Source organism: Mesoplodon mirus, assembly GCF_964341445.2.
Source record: "Mesoplodon mirus genome assembly, chromosome: 3".
Lineage (NCBI taxonomy): Eukaryota > Metazoa > Chordata > Mammalia > Artiodactyla > Ziphiidae > Mesoplodon > Mesoplodon mirus.
The window spans coordinates 45,088,673-45,104,166 of NC_138978.1; the positions used below are offsets into that span (position 1 = coordinate 45,088,673).

At 55.0% G+C, this 15,494-nt stretch overlaps 1 protein-coding gene across 2 annotated transcripts; it reads right to left on the minus strand.

Annotated features, from left to right (window-relative positions):
- Window positions 1-255: 255 nt before the first annotated feature.
- DMRTA2 (DMRT like family A2) lies at window positions 256-5,921 on the minus strand. 2 transcript variants are annotated; one of them, XM_082614508.1, is made up of 3 exons: window positions 5,851-5,921; window positions 3,742-4,305; window positions 256-2,227 (listed from the first exon to the last, which is right to left on the minus strand). In XM_082614508.1, the coding sequence occupies exons 2-3, from the start codon at window positions 4,295-4,297 to the stop codon at window positions 1,176-1,178; spliced, it is 1,608 nt and encodes a 535-aa protein (XP_082470634.1). In that variant the 5' UTR covers window positions 4,298-4,305; window positions 5,851-5,921; the 3' UTR covers window positions 256-1,175. The 2 variants fall into 2 exon arrangements, with proteins under 2 accessions (XP_082470634.1, XP_082470633.1); XM_082614507.1 differs by lacking the exon at window positions 5,851-5,921 and having other exon boundaries at window positions 3,742-4,784.
- Between the last annotated feature and the right edge of the window lie 9,573 nt (window positions 5,922-15,494).

The window sequence follows — 15,494 nt, forward strand, 5'->3', positions numbered from 1 at the left end:
GGTTCCGGCGAGGAATTAAGATTATCAACCCGGCCGCCCGAGAAGCGGGACGGGATTCGTTGCTGTTTTCTTAGAAAATAACATTTATTTCTAGCTTATGTCTAGGCAAAGGAAAGCACAAAGTGAGCCATTCTCTGCAGCAGCGTTTTCCGCTGCCGGCCCTTCGGCCGAGGTGCCTGGCGAGTCCCGCGAGGCGGGGATGGGCCCTCCGGCGGGCGGTTCCGGCTCAGTCACGGGTCACTCTGTTCCTGCTTCAGTGCGCACCTAGACCGCTCCTTAGGGAGAGACAGGCCGCAGGCAAGAGGGGCGGGTGGGCAGGATTCGTCTCGAGTTTACAATATATTTAATCTATAAAACCTGATAAGTACAATGCGCGCATAGTCTAATTTTTTTCCGTTTTGTCCTTTTTTTTGCTTGTTTTTGAATATTTTTCACGTTAATACCGAGGTCACCTACAGATTACAATTAATAACTTAGAATTCCATTTTATAACATTATACACTGGCTTGTATATATATGTATAGTTTATATATAGATTTATACATATATAAAAACTCACACTGCACCAAGGAAACCCATGCTTATCGGCATAAGCAACAAAGAGAGCGACAAATACCGCAACGAAGAAAGTGCACCTTAGAACTTGTTTCCTTTTTTTTTTTTACAATTGATATCGATATATATGTGTGTCCCAAAGACTCGACTCAGTGCCAAGAGATTTATACATCCTAAATTTATATTTGTTAGAGCGAATATTAAAAATTTTTTAAGGGAGGGGGAGACACAGAAGACAGACTCTCGGACTATCCTGCCAACCATTTGGGAGCGCGGGCAGGTGTGACGAGCATAGCGACAGGAGAGGCAGGAGCTTGCGCAGCGGCTGCAGCCTCTGAATTCTCAAGAATTCCCGGCCTTCTGAAGGGATGGGGAGCCTTGATGGGGTCGCGGGACGAGGATGGGGGTCTCACATCCCCTCCGAGAACATCTGCATCTGAAGCTGCTCCTCTTTGCTCAGCTCTCCCCACCCACCGTCCAAAACAAAACTGAAAACCACCTTGGAGCGAGAGGATCCCAGCCGGGGCGCAGAGAGCGCACCAGGCAAAGACGGGCCGGCAGCCCGCGGGGCAAGCCTGGGGTCCCTGTTTGGGGGCCGCCCGACTGCCGGGCCGCTCGCCCTACTGCTTCTCAGGGGCGCCATTGACCATGGGCCCGTACAGGCCGCCGCCGTAGGTAGGCTCCTTGTGCACAGCAGCGGCGGCGGCCGAGCGGTCGCGCATGAGATCACTGAAGGCGTAGTCCATGGGCGGGCGGAAGCCGAGTGTGGGCACCAGGCCGGCGGTGGAGTAGGGAGCCATGAAGGCCAGGCCGCGACTGTGCGCCGCCGCCGCCGAGTAGGCCAGGCGCAGGGGGCTGAGGCCGAGCGGCGCGCCTAGCGGGTAGGCGCCCGCGTCGGCGCCGAAGTGACTGGCGTTGGGCTGCAGTGGCGAGAAGGCCGAGCGGCTGCTCAGCGAGCCCAGCGCCCCGGGCGCCATGGCGCCGGCCAGCAAAGGTCTGTGGTGCGGAGGTGCGGCTGGGCCCGCCTGCAGCGGCGCGGGCAGCCCCGGCCCCCCGGCGGCCGCGGCGTCGACGCGGCCAGGCCACGCGTCATCCGTTGCTGCTACTGCCCCTACCGCGGCCTTATCGGGGGGCACGGCGGGGCCGAGGCCGGCCGCCAGGCCCCCGCGGTGGTGGTTCAGCACCTGCTCGATAGCCTGCACCACGTCGCCGCCGCAGCCCTGCAACACTAGCTCCAGGACACCCCGCCGGTGGCCCGGGAAGACGCGCGTCAAGATGTCTAGCGGCGTCCGCTGCCGTGGACCCGGGCCCCCGCCCAGCCCGGGCGCGGGCGCGGCCTCTGCCTCTTCTTTGTCGGCCTCGGAACCGGATTCTGAACCCAGAGGGCTGGCGGATCCCGGGCTGTCCTCCTCGCCGCCGCCTCCGGGGCCAGCGCTGCCTGGGCAGCTGCCACCTGCCTCCTTGGAGGCCCGGGCCAGGGGCGACCCAGAAAAGGACTCGCCGTCGCCGTTCTCCGAGCCCGAGCCCGCTCGCACCTCTGGGGACGATGTCCCGGGACCAGAGTCCGCGCCGTCGGGTGATAAGGGCTTTCCCGGCGGCGGCTGCGGGCTGCCTGCGCGGCCTGCCTGAAGCAGCGTCTTGGGGAATACGTCAAACTTCTGTAACTTGGCCTCTAGGAGGGGAGAAAGGGGTATGTAAAGGAGGGTTATCAGGGAAGTGACCGCACCCCACAGCACCAGAGCCCTTTGGAGTCCAGCTTCCTTTCCCTCTGAGCCTCACCACCCTCATTCACTGGCTCCAAAACCCTTCTTTCTTTTTCTTCCAGCATTCTTTCCCCTCTGAGCCCCTACAGCCCTGGCTCTTTCTCGGCTCCCAGAGCACATTCTCTTTCTGTACCCAGAACCCCAACCACCTGTGCCCTGTAACCTCAGTGTCCAGTGACCCTCTTCCTGTGCCCAGTACCTTCACCCTTCCTAGTCTTGGCCTGCTCTGGAGAAGTGGCCTGACCCAGAGGTCAAACAGGAGCCAACACAACTTGCACCTGCACCGCACACTGTATAGAAGACCTCACTCCACCCCTGTGATTCCAAGAGCCAATCCAGCCCTGGGTGCTCTGTGGCCCTGGGCAGCACAGCCTGGAGGGGAATGCACCTTGGGCATTTACAAGATCCCAAGCCTCTCTACAGGCAAAAGTAGAGCCTCTATTTCTAATCCATCCTTTCCAAAATTAAGACCTAAGTGGGACTTCCCTGGCGGTCCAGTGGTTAAGACTTCACCTTCCAACGTAGGGGGTCCAGGTTTGATCCCTGATCGGGAGCTAAGATCCCACGTGCCTCCCGCCAAAAAACAAAACATAAAACAGAAGCAATATTGTAACAAATTCAATAAAAAGACTTTAAAAGTGGTCCACATTAAAAAACCTTAAAAAAAATTAAGACCTAATTAGTTCTTCCCTCCCAAGCTGGAAGCTGAGTGAGCCCAGGCCTAATTCCGCACCCCCTCCCCCAAAAGCCTAGGGAGTCTCGAAGAAGAGGGTGCGGCCAGAGCCGGACAGGGAGTGCACTGGGAAGAGGAAAGGGGATTGAGAGAAGGGAGAGAGCGCGTACTCTGAGAAAAGGGAGGCGAGCGGGGAAGGAAGCTAGAAAGAAGGAGCAAGGCGGTTGACCAGGGAACATTAGGAACAGGAGAAATGGAATCCTGCGGGGGCGGGGGGGGAGTGGGGTGGGGAAGGAATTCGGCGTCTTCAGTACCTAGAGAAAGCGAAGCGGGGAGGGGGAGGGGACTTGGAGAGGGTCGGATTGCTGAAGAGAGTTGGGAAGGAGCGGAGGGCTCTGCGGCTTGTGGAGAAGCGCAGAATGAAAGAAAAGATAGGACGCGTCGGTTCTCGCGCTGGGGAGCAGACCCAGTGAAGTGAGCAAGAAAGCTGGGACATGGCTGCGTTTGGGTAGAGGCAATAAGATTAAAGCGTTTACATTTGGGCCTGCGGTGAGAGAAAGGAATAAAGTGCAAATGCTTCAGAAAGGGGAGAAAGGAAAGTTTGTGTGTTTGTGCCTCAAATCGGGGGCTTGGTGCGCAGGCAACTCCACCAGGTGGGGTGTTTGGAGAACGGGATTCTACTCTTTCAGTACCGAGACAAGTCCCTGGGCCGCGCGCCCCTGAACCCCGTCCCTGCTCCCCTCTCCTCACCTGAGCTCCCCGCGCCCGCGGCGCCGCCTCCGGTCCCCGCGGGCGCTCCCGCTCCCGGCCCCCCACCGTCGGCGGCACACACTGAGCCGAAGACCTCGTAGGCGGGTCGCGGCGGGATGATGCCGTTGGCGGCGGCCAGCGCCAGGCCCTCGGCAGTGCCGTAGAGGAGCTGTAACTCGCGCGCCTCGTTCTCTTCCTGCGCCTGTTGCCTGCGCAGCGCCACCTGCGCCGCCATGACGCGCTGGCGCTCGGCGATGAGCGTGCACTTGGCGCACAGGCAGTCCTTCCAGCGGCAGTAGCGCTTGTGGCCCTTGAGCGCAGACACCACGCCGTGGTTGCGGCAGCGCGCGCACTTGGGGGTCCGCGGGTACTTCTCCGCAGCCCGCAACAACAGCGGCGGCGCTCGTAGCAAGCCGCCCGCCACGCTCACAGGTAGCGAAGCGGCCGCCGCCGCCGCCGCTGCCACCGACGCCACCGAAGCCACGGGCGGCCCCGTCGCTGTCGCAGCCGCCGTCGCCGCGCCGGGTACGCTGGGCAACTCGGAGCGCAGCTCCATGGCAGGACCTGGCGTGGAACACCGTGGGAAGAGGGGAGAAACTTGCGGTGAGGAGCGCATGGTGCGCTAAGCTAAAGCGCACCCTGGAGGAATCCAGGTTTAGAGAGGGGCATTTCGGCAGCGGGAGGTTTGGCTAGCAGTTGCCGAATCGCTGGGAGGAGGTGCCTTTGGAGTCCCCTTGTAAATGCCCAGCTCCCCGACCCCACTCCCACCAGAGTTCTTATAACTGAATTATGTAATGGGTGTAAGATTTCATCTGAATCAGTGGTTCCACTGAAAAAAATTAAAAGACATATAAAGTTTGAAAGTCATTGGTTCAGATGAATGTAACACGGGTTTGGAAAAAAAAAAAAAAAAGATCCCCCAGAGTTTAGCAGAACTGAGGTTAGACAGGCAGAGAGAAATGTTTGTTTGATGGGACTCGAATTAGAAAATTTTGACCCAACTGTTAGACTGATGCCAAGAGCAAAACAGGAAAACCCAAGGCGAAACGTTCAGTTTTGTAGAAGGGTGAAGAGGAGGGTAATATCAAAGCATAGAGTTCAGCTGGTTGGGCTGGAAGATTTTTTGCTGGTGGGAGCAGGAGTTGGAGAGAAAACTCAGGGACGAAAAAAAAAAAAAAAGCTCTAGGAAGTGGAGTGAAGGCTAGGAAACAACTCAGGGGCAAAGTTAGGCCCAGGAGCCCAGGGACCCGTGGAAATGTGGGGGTACAAGTTCCAAGGGGCGGGCCTCTAGCGGGGAAGAGAAAATGGTGTGGAGCGGAGTACAGGAGGCCTGGGGAGGTGGATTACAGAGGAAATGCAGTAGAAGGATCTTTCCTTCTATAGGCAAACCCAGCCCGAGGATTAGCTTGAGGGGCGAAGAAAACAGTGAGAAACAGGTAATATGGGGGTCTGGGACCCAGGGTCCACGCGGGAGAGAGAGGTGTGCGTGAAAAAAAAAAACCCTCAGGCATAGGCTGGGCTTGGAGATGGAGTAAACCTGTGGCACAGTTTTTAGCCTTGTAGTCTGGAGTAGTCGGGGAGGAAAAAGTATCTTGCAAAAGTTAAGCATTGCAGGAGGGAGAGCCTTTTAGCTGACCAACTCACCCGGCCTTCCCCTCCCCTCCCGGTTTAGGGATCCTGTCGTCAGACACGCCCTCTCCATTCTGGGGCACCGCGGGACCCCGCTCGGGAGCAGATTCCCAAGTTCTGGTCTCGGAGTTGGGTTCCTGGGACTTGAATGGCCCAGCAGGCACCACCGAGGCGTGAGAGTCGCCTCTGGAACTGGGTCTGAGAGAACGCAGGAGTCCCCCCTGCGCCGTGGCCTCAGGAGGCCCAAGCGGGCCCAACTCTAAGCTTCCGCCGCGGCCTCCTCTGGGTACCCGGTTCCCCGCCTGAGCCCGAATCCTGGTGTCTCCACCCAAGAATTCTGGGCCCCGTTCCTTTGCGCGCTGCCTTCTTCCCTCAGGCCCCTCGAGCCGCGCAGTCCCTGAGGCCAGAGTGGCCCGGGCTTCATCAACAGGGGCGGAAGGCCGGGCCGCCTCCCCTGCCCTCCCTGCGGCCCTCAACTACCTGCCTTGGGCTCGGGGATCCTCCTCCGCGGGCGCTGCACGCGCCTCCCAGCTCCGCTCGCGACGCTGGCGCTCTCAGCCTCTTCCCCTTGCCCCCGGCCCCTTATCTGACCACGTCACCCTCCTTCAGTCACCATGTCCGAACTTCCGGACCCCCTCAGAACGCTGCGCAGTCCAACCCTTCCGTCGGAAGTCGGAGCCGGGGAACCGTTTAGGGATCGACTGGCTGGAACCCACGACCCGGCCCTTGCCGCGCCGCGTCCCCTCGCGGAGCGCGCCGGACGCTGCACACAGTCTGGCCCCAGCTGCCCGGCGCTGCCAGACTCTCAATGAGCAGCTCCCCAGCTCTATTGTTGCTCCTTAGGGCTCCATTAGACAGAATTGGCCAACAATGTGGCGCCTGCCATTGGCCAGGGGAGGCAGACGGCGCTCTGATTGGCCGGGCCCGCGCCCGGGGAGCCCCGCACTCTACAGTGTCCGAAAGATTCGAAACTCCAAAAGCTTCTCTGAGGGCCTCGGGGAGGGGAGGGGGCGCTCCAGGGAAGGAGTGGAAAAAAGTGGGCAAGGAGGAGCGTTGAAAATACCGTGACAAGTAGTTTCCGTGTGCCCGAGAGCGTGTGAATTGCGCCTAATTACCGTGTCGGGTGCGCCTCTAAGTAGACGTGTGTAACCCCTCGGTTTCTGGGGCGCGGGCTCCGCTGCGCCGCTCTCACTGGCCGGGGGCGCTTGGCAAGGTCAACCTCCCCAAGTAGCCCTGGCGGCCCAGGGCGGGATGGGGGCAGGTGACAATTTAATTACCGCGGTCGGGGTGGGGGTGGAATGGGAGCGCGGGGCTGGAGAAGGGAGGGTGCTCATGGCATAAATGCCAGGAAGATTTTTCCTCCATCCATCCAGCTCTGTTTCGGCATGCTCCCAAGTCCAACGCGTTTGGGGTAGTGGAGGCTGTTTTCCCCCCCTCCCCCCACGCCGCCTTTAAAAGGCAGATCCTTTATTTTAAAAGTCCTGGTACGATAGGCATCACGGAGGGTAAGTGTGGCTTGAGGATTTTCGTTTTTAAGGAGCCGGGAGAGGAGAAATGGGATAGCGCTTCCTGTCGGCGCCCGCCGGGGCAGTGCGCTCTGCGCCTTTCCTTTCCCAGCCCCTCTAACCCCATCCTTCTGCCCATTTTTCTCTTTCCTTTCCTCACTTCTGCAGCATCTAGATATCTTTTCCGTGGTGGTGGGATTCTTTTCGTCGTTGTTTTAAGTTAACAATTTGATTTTCTTTTTTAAACGAAAGTAAAAAGTGGCTTCTCTCTGTCTCCCTATATCCTCTTGGACGCAGGACGCACATCAGTCTGCCTGTTCTTCCGGTCCAGAGACAAGGTCGCCGCGGGCCCCAATGAGTAGTTTTAACTTTCGCCTTACCCTCCCGTCCTGACGTCACGGCTCTGAGGAACAGCTCGGTGCGCAGAGGAGGTAACAGTTTCGGATTTTGTTTCCCTCTTGAATGGCAACATCTGGAATTAATGCCGCGGTCCTCAGGCGGGATCGCCTCGGGTTTCTCTCGCTGTGATTCTCTTTCCCTTTACTTTCTGTCTTTTCCTCGTTCTAATGTTCTCTCACTCATTTTTCTTTTCTACTTTTCTCTCTCTCCTTCAGAGTAAAGAAAATTCGTTTAATTCATGAGAAAAAATGAGTTTTCCAGTCGTTCTCCCTCCACTCCCGACCAAGGGTTGCCGCGTTGCCCTTTCGAACTTCCAGGGCCCCCAGGCTCTGGCCCGCGCCAGCCGGGGCTCGGACGTACTGGGCGTGCAGACTCGGCCGGGGGCCTCGGAACGCAGCCCCTTCCACTTGGCAGGTCTACTGCTGCCAGCCCGAACGCCTCTTACGCCGGGGGCTGGGGATTGGGGTAGGAAGGCGAGACAAGCGAGGCCCCACCGCACAGCGCGGGACCTCGCGCAGGTTCCTCGGCGAAGCCAAACCGAATACCGGGGCGGGGAGGGGGTGGTGCGCGCAAGAGCCAGGCAGATTCGGACAGATTGCTTCCAGAAAGTTGACCAGGGCCGCGCGCAGCGTGCTCAGACCTTGACAGTCTGCGATAAGGCTAGAAACCCGGCTGTTCGCTCCTGGCAAATTCCACTCGCTGGAGCCTGAGAACATGTTTGGGAGAGAGAAAGGGGTCAGCTCCCGCTGGGTCTCCCGCATGGACTGAGGGTAAGGGAGTGAGTCTGGGATAAAAATCCTTTAGGAGCGAAGGACCCAGACCCCACCTTCCAACAACTTGAGGTTATGAGGTCAAGGAAATCTATGCGTTAACTGCACCCTGGCAGGGCAGTGGGTGGAGGAGAGACGACAGAATCCGGCGCCTCCTCCCAGAGCTACCTTGGATAAAGTTTTCGAGACATTAATTTAAACCCCAAACGAAATGAACAATAGAAATCTGCCTAGCTTCCGGAGGGGCGTTGGCCCAAACACCCCTCTTCTCACTTGAGGCCAGGCCACTGTGAGATTCCCCCAGTCCGGTCCCAGTGATCCTGCGGCAGCCAAGCGTCAAGCCACAGGATTTGGGATCCCCGCGTTTTCCCGCTGGCGTAGAAGGAATCTCGTTTTCTTAAGCTGGGGAGAGGACACATTCTGGAACCCAGACCAACCAGAGGGAACCTGCCCACCCCTAGAGCAGTCACCTCCCTCCTTGGGATCACAGCCCAACAGGTCCGGGACCCACAATCTTTCTTTTGATATCCCCGAGGTTCTGATGTCCCCCCTGCTCATGGGAGTGAATGTGCCATGGAAGGAGTCAGAGTAACCGTCCTTGGTCGAAGTCACTGCACTCACACCTCCATAGGCCACTCTGAGCTAGTCCTGATTTGGCCTGTGCTCTCAGAGGGGAGCAGACCAGAAGTGGGTGGCTGGACAGAGCTGCCAGCGGTGGGGAGAGCATGCCCAGACTGAGGCATTAGGGGCTACGCCCCTGACACACACCAGAGTGTGGCTTCACAGCTGGACACACAGTCTGCACGTGTGACCTCATTCTGCACAAGTCTTGGACACACCTCGTACCTGCACGGAGTGTCCGCCCAGTGGGTGCATGCATCTCTGACGCTGCTCTCCCACCCGAGAGGATCCCTTCGGAAAGTTTGATGGACTTCACAGCACTCTCATAAGCATGTCCTTGTTCTGAGACATTCACTCGGTGAGTGACCTCTCACCCAGGTGTTCACAGATTCCCATCTCAGTGGCTGAACACCAGACCGGAGCACATGCTCGTGCACTTGCGCCATCGCTCGTCCACGGACCTAACCCTACCCGAGGGCCTTGCGGGCCGCTGGACCCTGAGCAGAGAAAGCCAGACCTCCGGGACAAATGAAGTGGCTGAGGGCAGAAAGCCCATCTTCACAGAGTCACACACATACACACTCACTCATGCACGTCCTCCTGGCTCAAACTCATTTGCTTACGCCTCCGCCGTGCCAGGGTGTGAGGGCCCCGGGGGAACACTCTGAGCAACGAAAATCCACCTCCTTCATGTCTGAGACTGGTCCCCAACCCTCGCCCCTGCCCAGGCAGTGGTGGGGTACAAAGGGATAGCCCTGCTGGAGACCCAGGGTGAGGCCGGGGCTGGGGACTGAGGGTATGGAGGGGGCTGGAGGCGCGGCGTGGTGGCGCAGAGTAGGAGCAGGGCCAGGGGCGCTGGTGGGGAACCCGGGTGGCATTGACTTTTGCGCTGTTTGCCCGCAGCCTCGGAGCAAGCAGACGCCATCTGTTTGCCGGCTGCGGCGCGTCGCGTTTAATTACCCTCCCGGCAGCCTAATAGAGATGATATTAAACTAAATCTTTCTGACATTAAAAGTAATTATCCTCAAACCAGTGGCTCCGGGACGGAATCGCCCCTCCCATCCCTACCCCTCCCCTGGCCGCGCCAGATTCCGTTAGTTTGGCTGAAACTCCTTACCCGGAGGGGGGCGTGGAGAAAAGAGGGAAGGTGCCTTTGGGAGGATTCTCCGCCGGCCGCCCCAAGCACGCTGTTTCCTGAACAACCACGGACGCTCTTGTGCATACGACACGCGCGTGGATACTCACACACCTGTATACGCATAGACACACAACGACAACATTTTCCTCCGGATCAACTCTCGAGCCACGTTAAGATGTCAGCCGCGTGCACCCCCAGATGGACAGGGAGAAGCGCAGCCTGGCTTGCAGTGCAGGTCCCCAGCCCGCTAAAACGGCTTTTGCGTGGTCAAGGCCACAGGTCCGGCCTAGGCCAGGACCAAGGACCCAGGTACAACTTTGCAGCCAGAAAGACCCTCTGCCATCGTGGCGCTTGACTTCTCAGGCGCTCTTCCTGGGAGGGACCCTGCGCCTCGCCCTTCCTTCACAGTGTCTTAAGTCGCACCACGCCCTGTCTCTGAGAGGCAAGTCCAGTTAGACCACTTGACAGGTGAGAAAACAGACTCAGAGAAGTGAGGCGACTTGACCCACATCTTACAACTAGTACAGGACAGAGCAGAATTCGAACCCAGGCGTACCAGGGGAGGCCCCTACCCAAGGCCCAAGTTCTGCCGGGGTCTAGGCGAGGGCTCGGGCTGGATGCGGGGGACGGATGTCTGGCCTGAGGCCCCTCTCGGAACACTTACCTCGCGCCCCCGCAGGACCAGTCCCTTCCCCGGCTCTCCGCCCCCAGGGAAGGAGTGGGCCGGGGCCCTAGCTGAGGGCGGGGGAGCCAGGGCATCCACGCGGGGTGCGCGGCCGGAGCCCCAACACAGAGCCACAGCAGCAGCCCTCCTTTGGACCCAGCCCCGGTGTCTGCAGGTCACGCGCAGGGGAGGCGGCCGCCCAGGGTCGCCAGGCTTCCTGTCTCCACATCCTTCTCGTTGAGTGCATCTGAGCCTGGGACAAACGCGCAGAGTGGTGTTCATTGCTCAACTACTTGCTTCTAGTTTTGAGCGCCTACTGTGTACCGCTACTCTGCTAAACGCTTGGTGTGTGCTGTCTTGCTTGGTAGGCAGTCCTTGGAGGAGGTGTGACTTTCCGCGTTTCAGGGTTGAGTCGGCGAGTTTCCAAGGTTCAGCGAGGCAACGTAACTTGCTGGGGTTGCAGTGCTGCTGAGCCTAGAGGAAGAGAGGCACCCAGATCCCACTCCCACTCTCAGGCATTTTTCTTCTCACCTTCAGTTCTGGGCAGGTAGGAGCAGGCCTGGGGGCTTTCAGCCGATTCGATTCCATTCAACTTGCTGATTATTCATGAAAACGTGAATACTGGTCATTCATTCATTCATTTCACTAATATTGAGCACCTAGTATGTGCCTGGCCCTGAGGACTGGAGATAAATCAATCGTGATGGGCCCTTAAAGAGCTCGTTGGCCAGTTGTGGACACAGTCATCTGTCAATGACCTCACAGTGAGAAAAGGGCTGCGGTGGGAGTGGGCAAAGAAGGGTCAAGGGACGCTTCTGAAGAAAGGAACCCCTGATGCAAAACGTCAGGTTTCCCAAATGGAAACATTATTATTGCCTCTTCTGATAAGTAAAACATTATAAAACATTTTACACATTTCAGCAAAGAATATCTGGAATATATATATTTCTGTGTGCCTACATTTACAAAAATATACTTTTTGTTACTTGCTTTTTAATTTACAAATATAAGCATTTTTTCTTATCAGTCAATATATCTGCATAATCTTTTAAAAGAATTGCTATGAACTGTAGGTACATTGTATGAATGTACCCTAATTTATTTAGCCAATTCCCTATTAATAGGTATTTAAGTTTGTTTCCAATATTTGCTGTACTGAAAAAAATGCTACAATGAACATCCTTTGTGAACTTGCCTAATTATTTTCTTAAGATAAATTCCTAGAAATAAGATTGATGGTCAGAGGGTCAGAGGCTTTTTTTTTTTTTTAAGGTTTTGATAGCTACCTGTCAGCCCTCAGGAAAAGTTGTATCAATGAACACACTCAACAGTAGTGCATCTGCTGATCTTTTTAATCTTTGCCAGTTCAAGCAGGAAAAATGTATCTTATTGTCACTGTAATTTTCATTTCCTTAGTGATTCCTTAGTTTTTCCTATATGTGTTGGTCACTCATGTTTTTTAAAAATCTATGTATATCTTTGCTTATTTTTCTAACGTATAGATTCTCTTTTTCTTAATTTGTAATAGCTGTTTATATAGTAAAGGCAGCAGTATCCTCTTATATGGACATATGCTGCATTTCTCCATTTTTGTTTTTGTTGATCCTGTTTTGTTATTGTTATACCAAAATTAAAATTTTTCATGTAGTCAAATCTGTCATTTTTTCTTTATAGATTCTATTTACAGGTCATACTTAACAAGGGTTTTTCAAATCCAACTTTCTAAAAGCATTCTTATATTTTATATTAGAGCTTTTAAAATTATTTACATTTATATCTTTATTTGAAATTAATTTTGGTGGAATATGTGAAGTTTGTGATTTAACCCCCCCCACCAATGATTTGCCTGTTATTACAGCACTACTTAATAACCCACTCTGTCCCCACTGACCAGATACCTACACTGCATTCTCAGGTGAAATTAGGTCCTCTCAGTGCTTTCTCATCTAGGGAGCTATTTCCTTTTGCACTAGTATCATATTTTAATTATTGTAGTTCTGTAATACTTTGAAGGGCAAGTCACCTTCTGATTCCTGATTCTTTTTTTTTTTTCTCCAAAATTCTCATGGATGTTTTGGAAAAACAGTTTTCTGAATAAATATGTTAGAATTTTTAAGGCTAGTTCCAAAAAGAAAGTGAAGTTTAAAAAGCCCTTTGGAAAGTTGGTTTAACTGCCTTTAGAAATTAATTTGAGGGAGATTATATGTCTTCACAGTATGGTATTTTTCCATCTAGGACCCAGAATGACTTTCACTTATTCACAACTTTTATGTCTCTTTGTAAATTTTATCATTTTGTTCCTATAGTTCTGTTCCTTAAGCATTCCTTGGCATTTTATGTGGCTATTGTGAATGGAATCTTTTCACTCATTACAACGTCTAACTGGTTATGATAGGAGCAGAAGAAAGTTATGGATTACAGTATACTTATCTTGAAACCGGCCTCCTTTCTGACCCCTCCCCCTTTTAAACTAGTTCTCACAGTTTCCTGGAGCTGAGTTTGGAAGGACCTGGAATTGACCAGGCCGAGGAAGGGAGGGAGAGAGAGAGGCGATTCTGCCCAGACAAAACGGTGCAAAGGCTCAAGTGATTTGCAGGTCCTCCTGGGACTTTGGGGACGGTGTGTACACGCAGGGTGGTCTTCTTTGGACCTTCCTTCTCCTGGCCTCCATCTCCCAAGAGGGCCTTTGGAAACAGCGATTCCGGGAATCAGCCCTGGGGCCGACCCGCCAACCAGACTCCCCGCCATCCAGACTCGCGACTCGGGAGCCACCGCTGCTGTGACCCCCTCTGGGCTTGCCTCCCGGCCACACAGGAATCAGACTGCCTGGAGGATGGCAGTGGTCTGGCTACCGCATTTGGGGGGAAGAAAATGCGAAGAGGAAGGGCATTAGGGCTCGGTTCTTGGGCCGAAATCAGCCGGGTTTGAGTCCTGACCCTGCTTCAGAAGTGGAGGGATCATCTGTCAGCAGCCTGTAATCCCCAGGTCACTGACCAAAATGAAGACATGAGAGAGGGGTGTGGCTTGGAGGGAGAGACCTAATCCATCCTCGCTGGCAGCCTCAGACTCCCCCCGCCCCCTGGGCCTATCTCCCTCAGATAAAAGAGCTCTCCTACTCTGACTTCCACCACCACTGCCCTGGGACCGCCCAGTCTTCTTTCATACTGTGTATGGTGGGTGAGTTCCAAGCTGCATGACTGGCTCAGGACTGGATACTGGTTGGCCTGGAGCCCAACATGTTCACTCTCTTCCCTGGCCAGGGCAGTGGCAGGGTTGGCGTCGGGAAGCTGGCTGACAAGTAGGCCCTTTTGCCCCAGTGGGTGGTTTAGACTCCAGGCTTGGGGTGGCAACGAGGTACAGACACCCCCTCCTGGTTCCCAGGCCCAGGCCAGTCAGTTACCTGGGAAACTTCTACTGGCTCTTTAGCACGCAGCCCCTTGGATGCCCCCTGTACTTGTCAGAGGTACCGTCCGCATAGGCTTACCCTGTAAGCTCTCCGAGTGCCTCTGCATTGCCCCCTCTCTCAAGCCATGCAGCCACCCATCTTCATCTCCAATTCATACTGAAGGAAACTGAGAGAGGAAGTGACTTTCCCAGGGTCACACAGCTGGGGCGGGGGGTGAGGATGAGAACTGTTCTTTGCAGCTACAGAAGAGACTGGTTGGAGACTTGGAGGTGGAGTTGAGGCCACTTCCTTCACCCCCATTTCTCTGAACTGATCCCCTGGGGATGGGTAGAGGAGGGGTGGAGGAAGGTGTTTGGAGCCTCTTTTCTTGGGGGTTTCTTCACTCCCTTCTGTGCACCTAGAACCCCCCTTCGCCCCTCAGGACTGACCACACTGCGCCCTCACTGCCAGGCAAGAGTCTGGCACCACCCTTCATGTATCCCCAGTACCTCTGGTCACAGGGCCTGGCTGAGCAGGGCTGCCAGTGTGGAAACAGACCTGGGCTGGAGTCCTGCATTTGTCACATTTCCTCCTACCTAAGATGGGAGTAAAAACAATGCTTTCATGGGATCATTGTGAGGCTTCAGTAACACAATTGATGTAAAGTCCTCAGTGTCTGACACGTAGCAAACACTCAGGTATATTGGGTATTATTATTTGTTAGCAGTTGTTGGATGAATGATTTCCTCTCTTTGCCTGCAGAGAGGAAAACCGTTCCTTTCTTGGTACCTTTTTGTCTCCATTAGAAGGAAGACTGGGGAGCTGGGAGCTGGTGACAGGAAGTGCCTCTGCACTTGAACCACAATCTGAAAACTCCCTCAGAATCAGAATTCTGATGGATTTGCATGGCTCAGAGATCTTCTGGCAGGCCCGGGGTATCTCCCTCCCTCCCCACTCCACCAACCACCTTCTCCAGGGGCTCCATTAACCAGAACATGTTTGTCACAAAGCACAAAGCACAAAGTGGTACTGTGTCAGTAAGAAAGGAGCAGCCCAGCCCAGGGCCCACCCCCAGCCTCTGGAAGCATCCCCCACTCCTCTCTTCTCCTCCACTATTTGGAGCACACCCTGGCAACTGCTGGTTCTTAGTGGGGCTCCCCAAAGGCAGGGGCTGGGCTCTGTGCCCCCGTGGCACAGTACCACTTTTATTCCAGAGAATCTGTTCTTCTCTCTGTGTTCATGACCTCCCATAGCATATAAAAAACTCGTAAAATGCACCCCTTTTTTATATGAAGAAACTGAGGCATGTAGGCAACAGCTGTGCAAGCCAGTTCCCCACTGATACTTGGTGTAGTTGAAGGCATGCCAGAAAGGAGGCCTTGGCCAAGTCACTTCACTGCTCTGGTCCTCCATTTCTTCATCTGTAGAATGAGAAAAGGTAGACCTGCTGGATTTGGAAATGCTCTGAAATGAGAAATGGACTATGCAGACCCAGCTAGGAAGAAGACGATTCCCACGTGGGATGCTCCATCCAGCTGAGGCCTTGGCATCCACCTCTGGAAATAGAGCAAAGTTCCTGGCCTCCACACCTGGTTTCCCTTGCATGTGCTTCCACCCAACTCCCAAAACACAGAAAAATTTC

Coding starts and splice junctions, on each gene's coding strand:
- DMRTA2 (XM_082614507.1), bottom strand. CDS start 4,357: ATGCGCTCCTCACCGCAAGTTTCTCCCCTCTTCCCACGGTGTTCCACG. Junction 2,228..3,741: donor CGCGGGCGCGGGGAGCTCAG/GTGAGGAGAGGG, acceptor CTCCCCTCCTAG/AGGCCAAGTTACAGAAGTTT.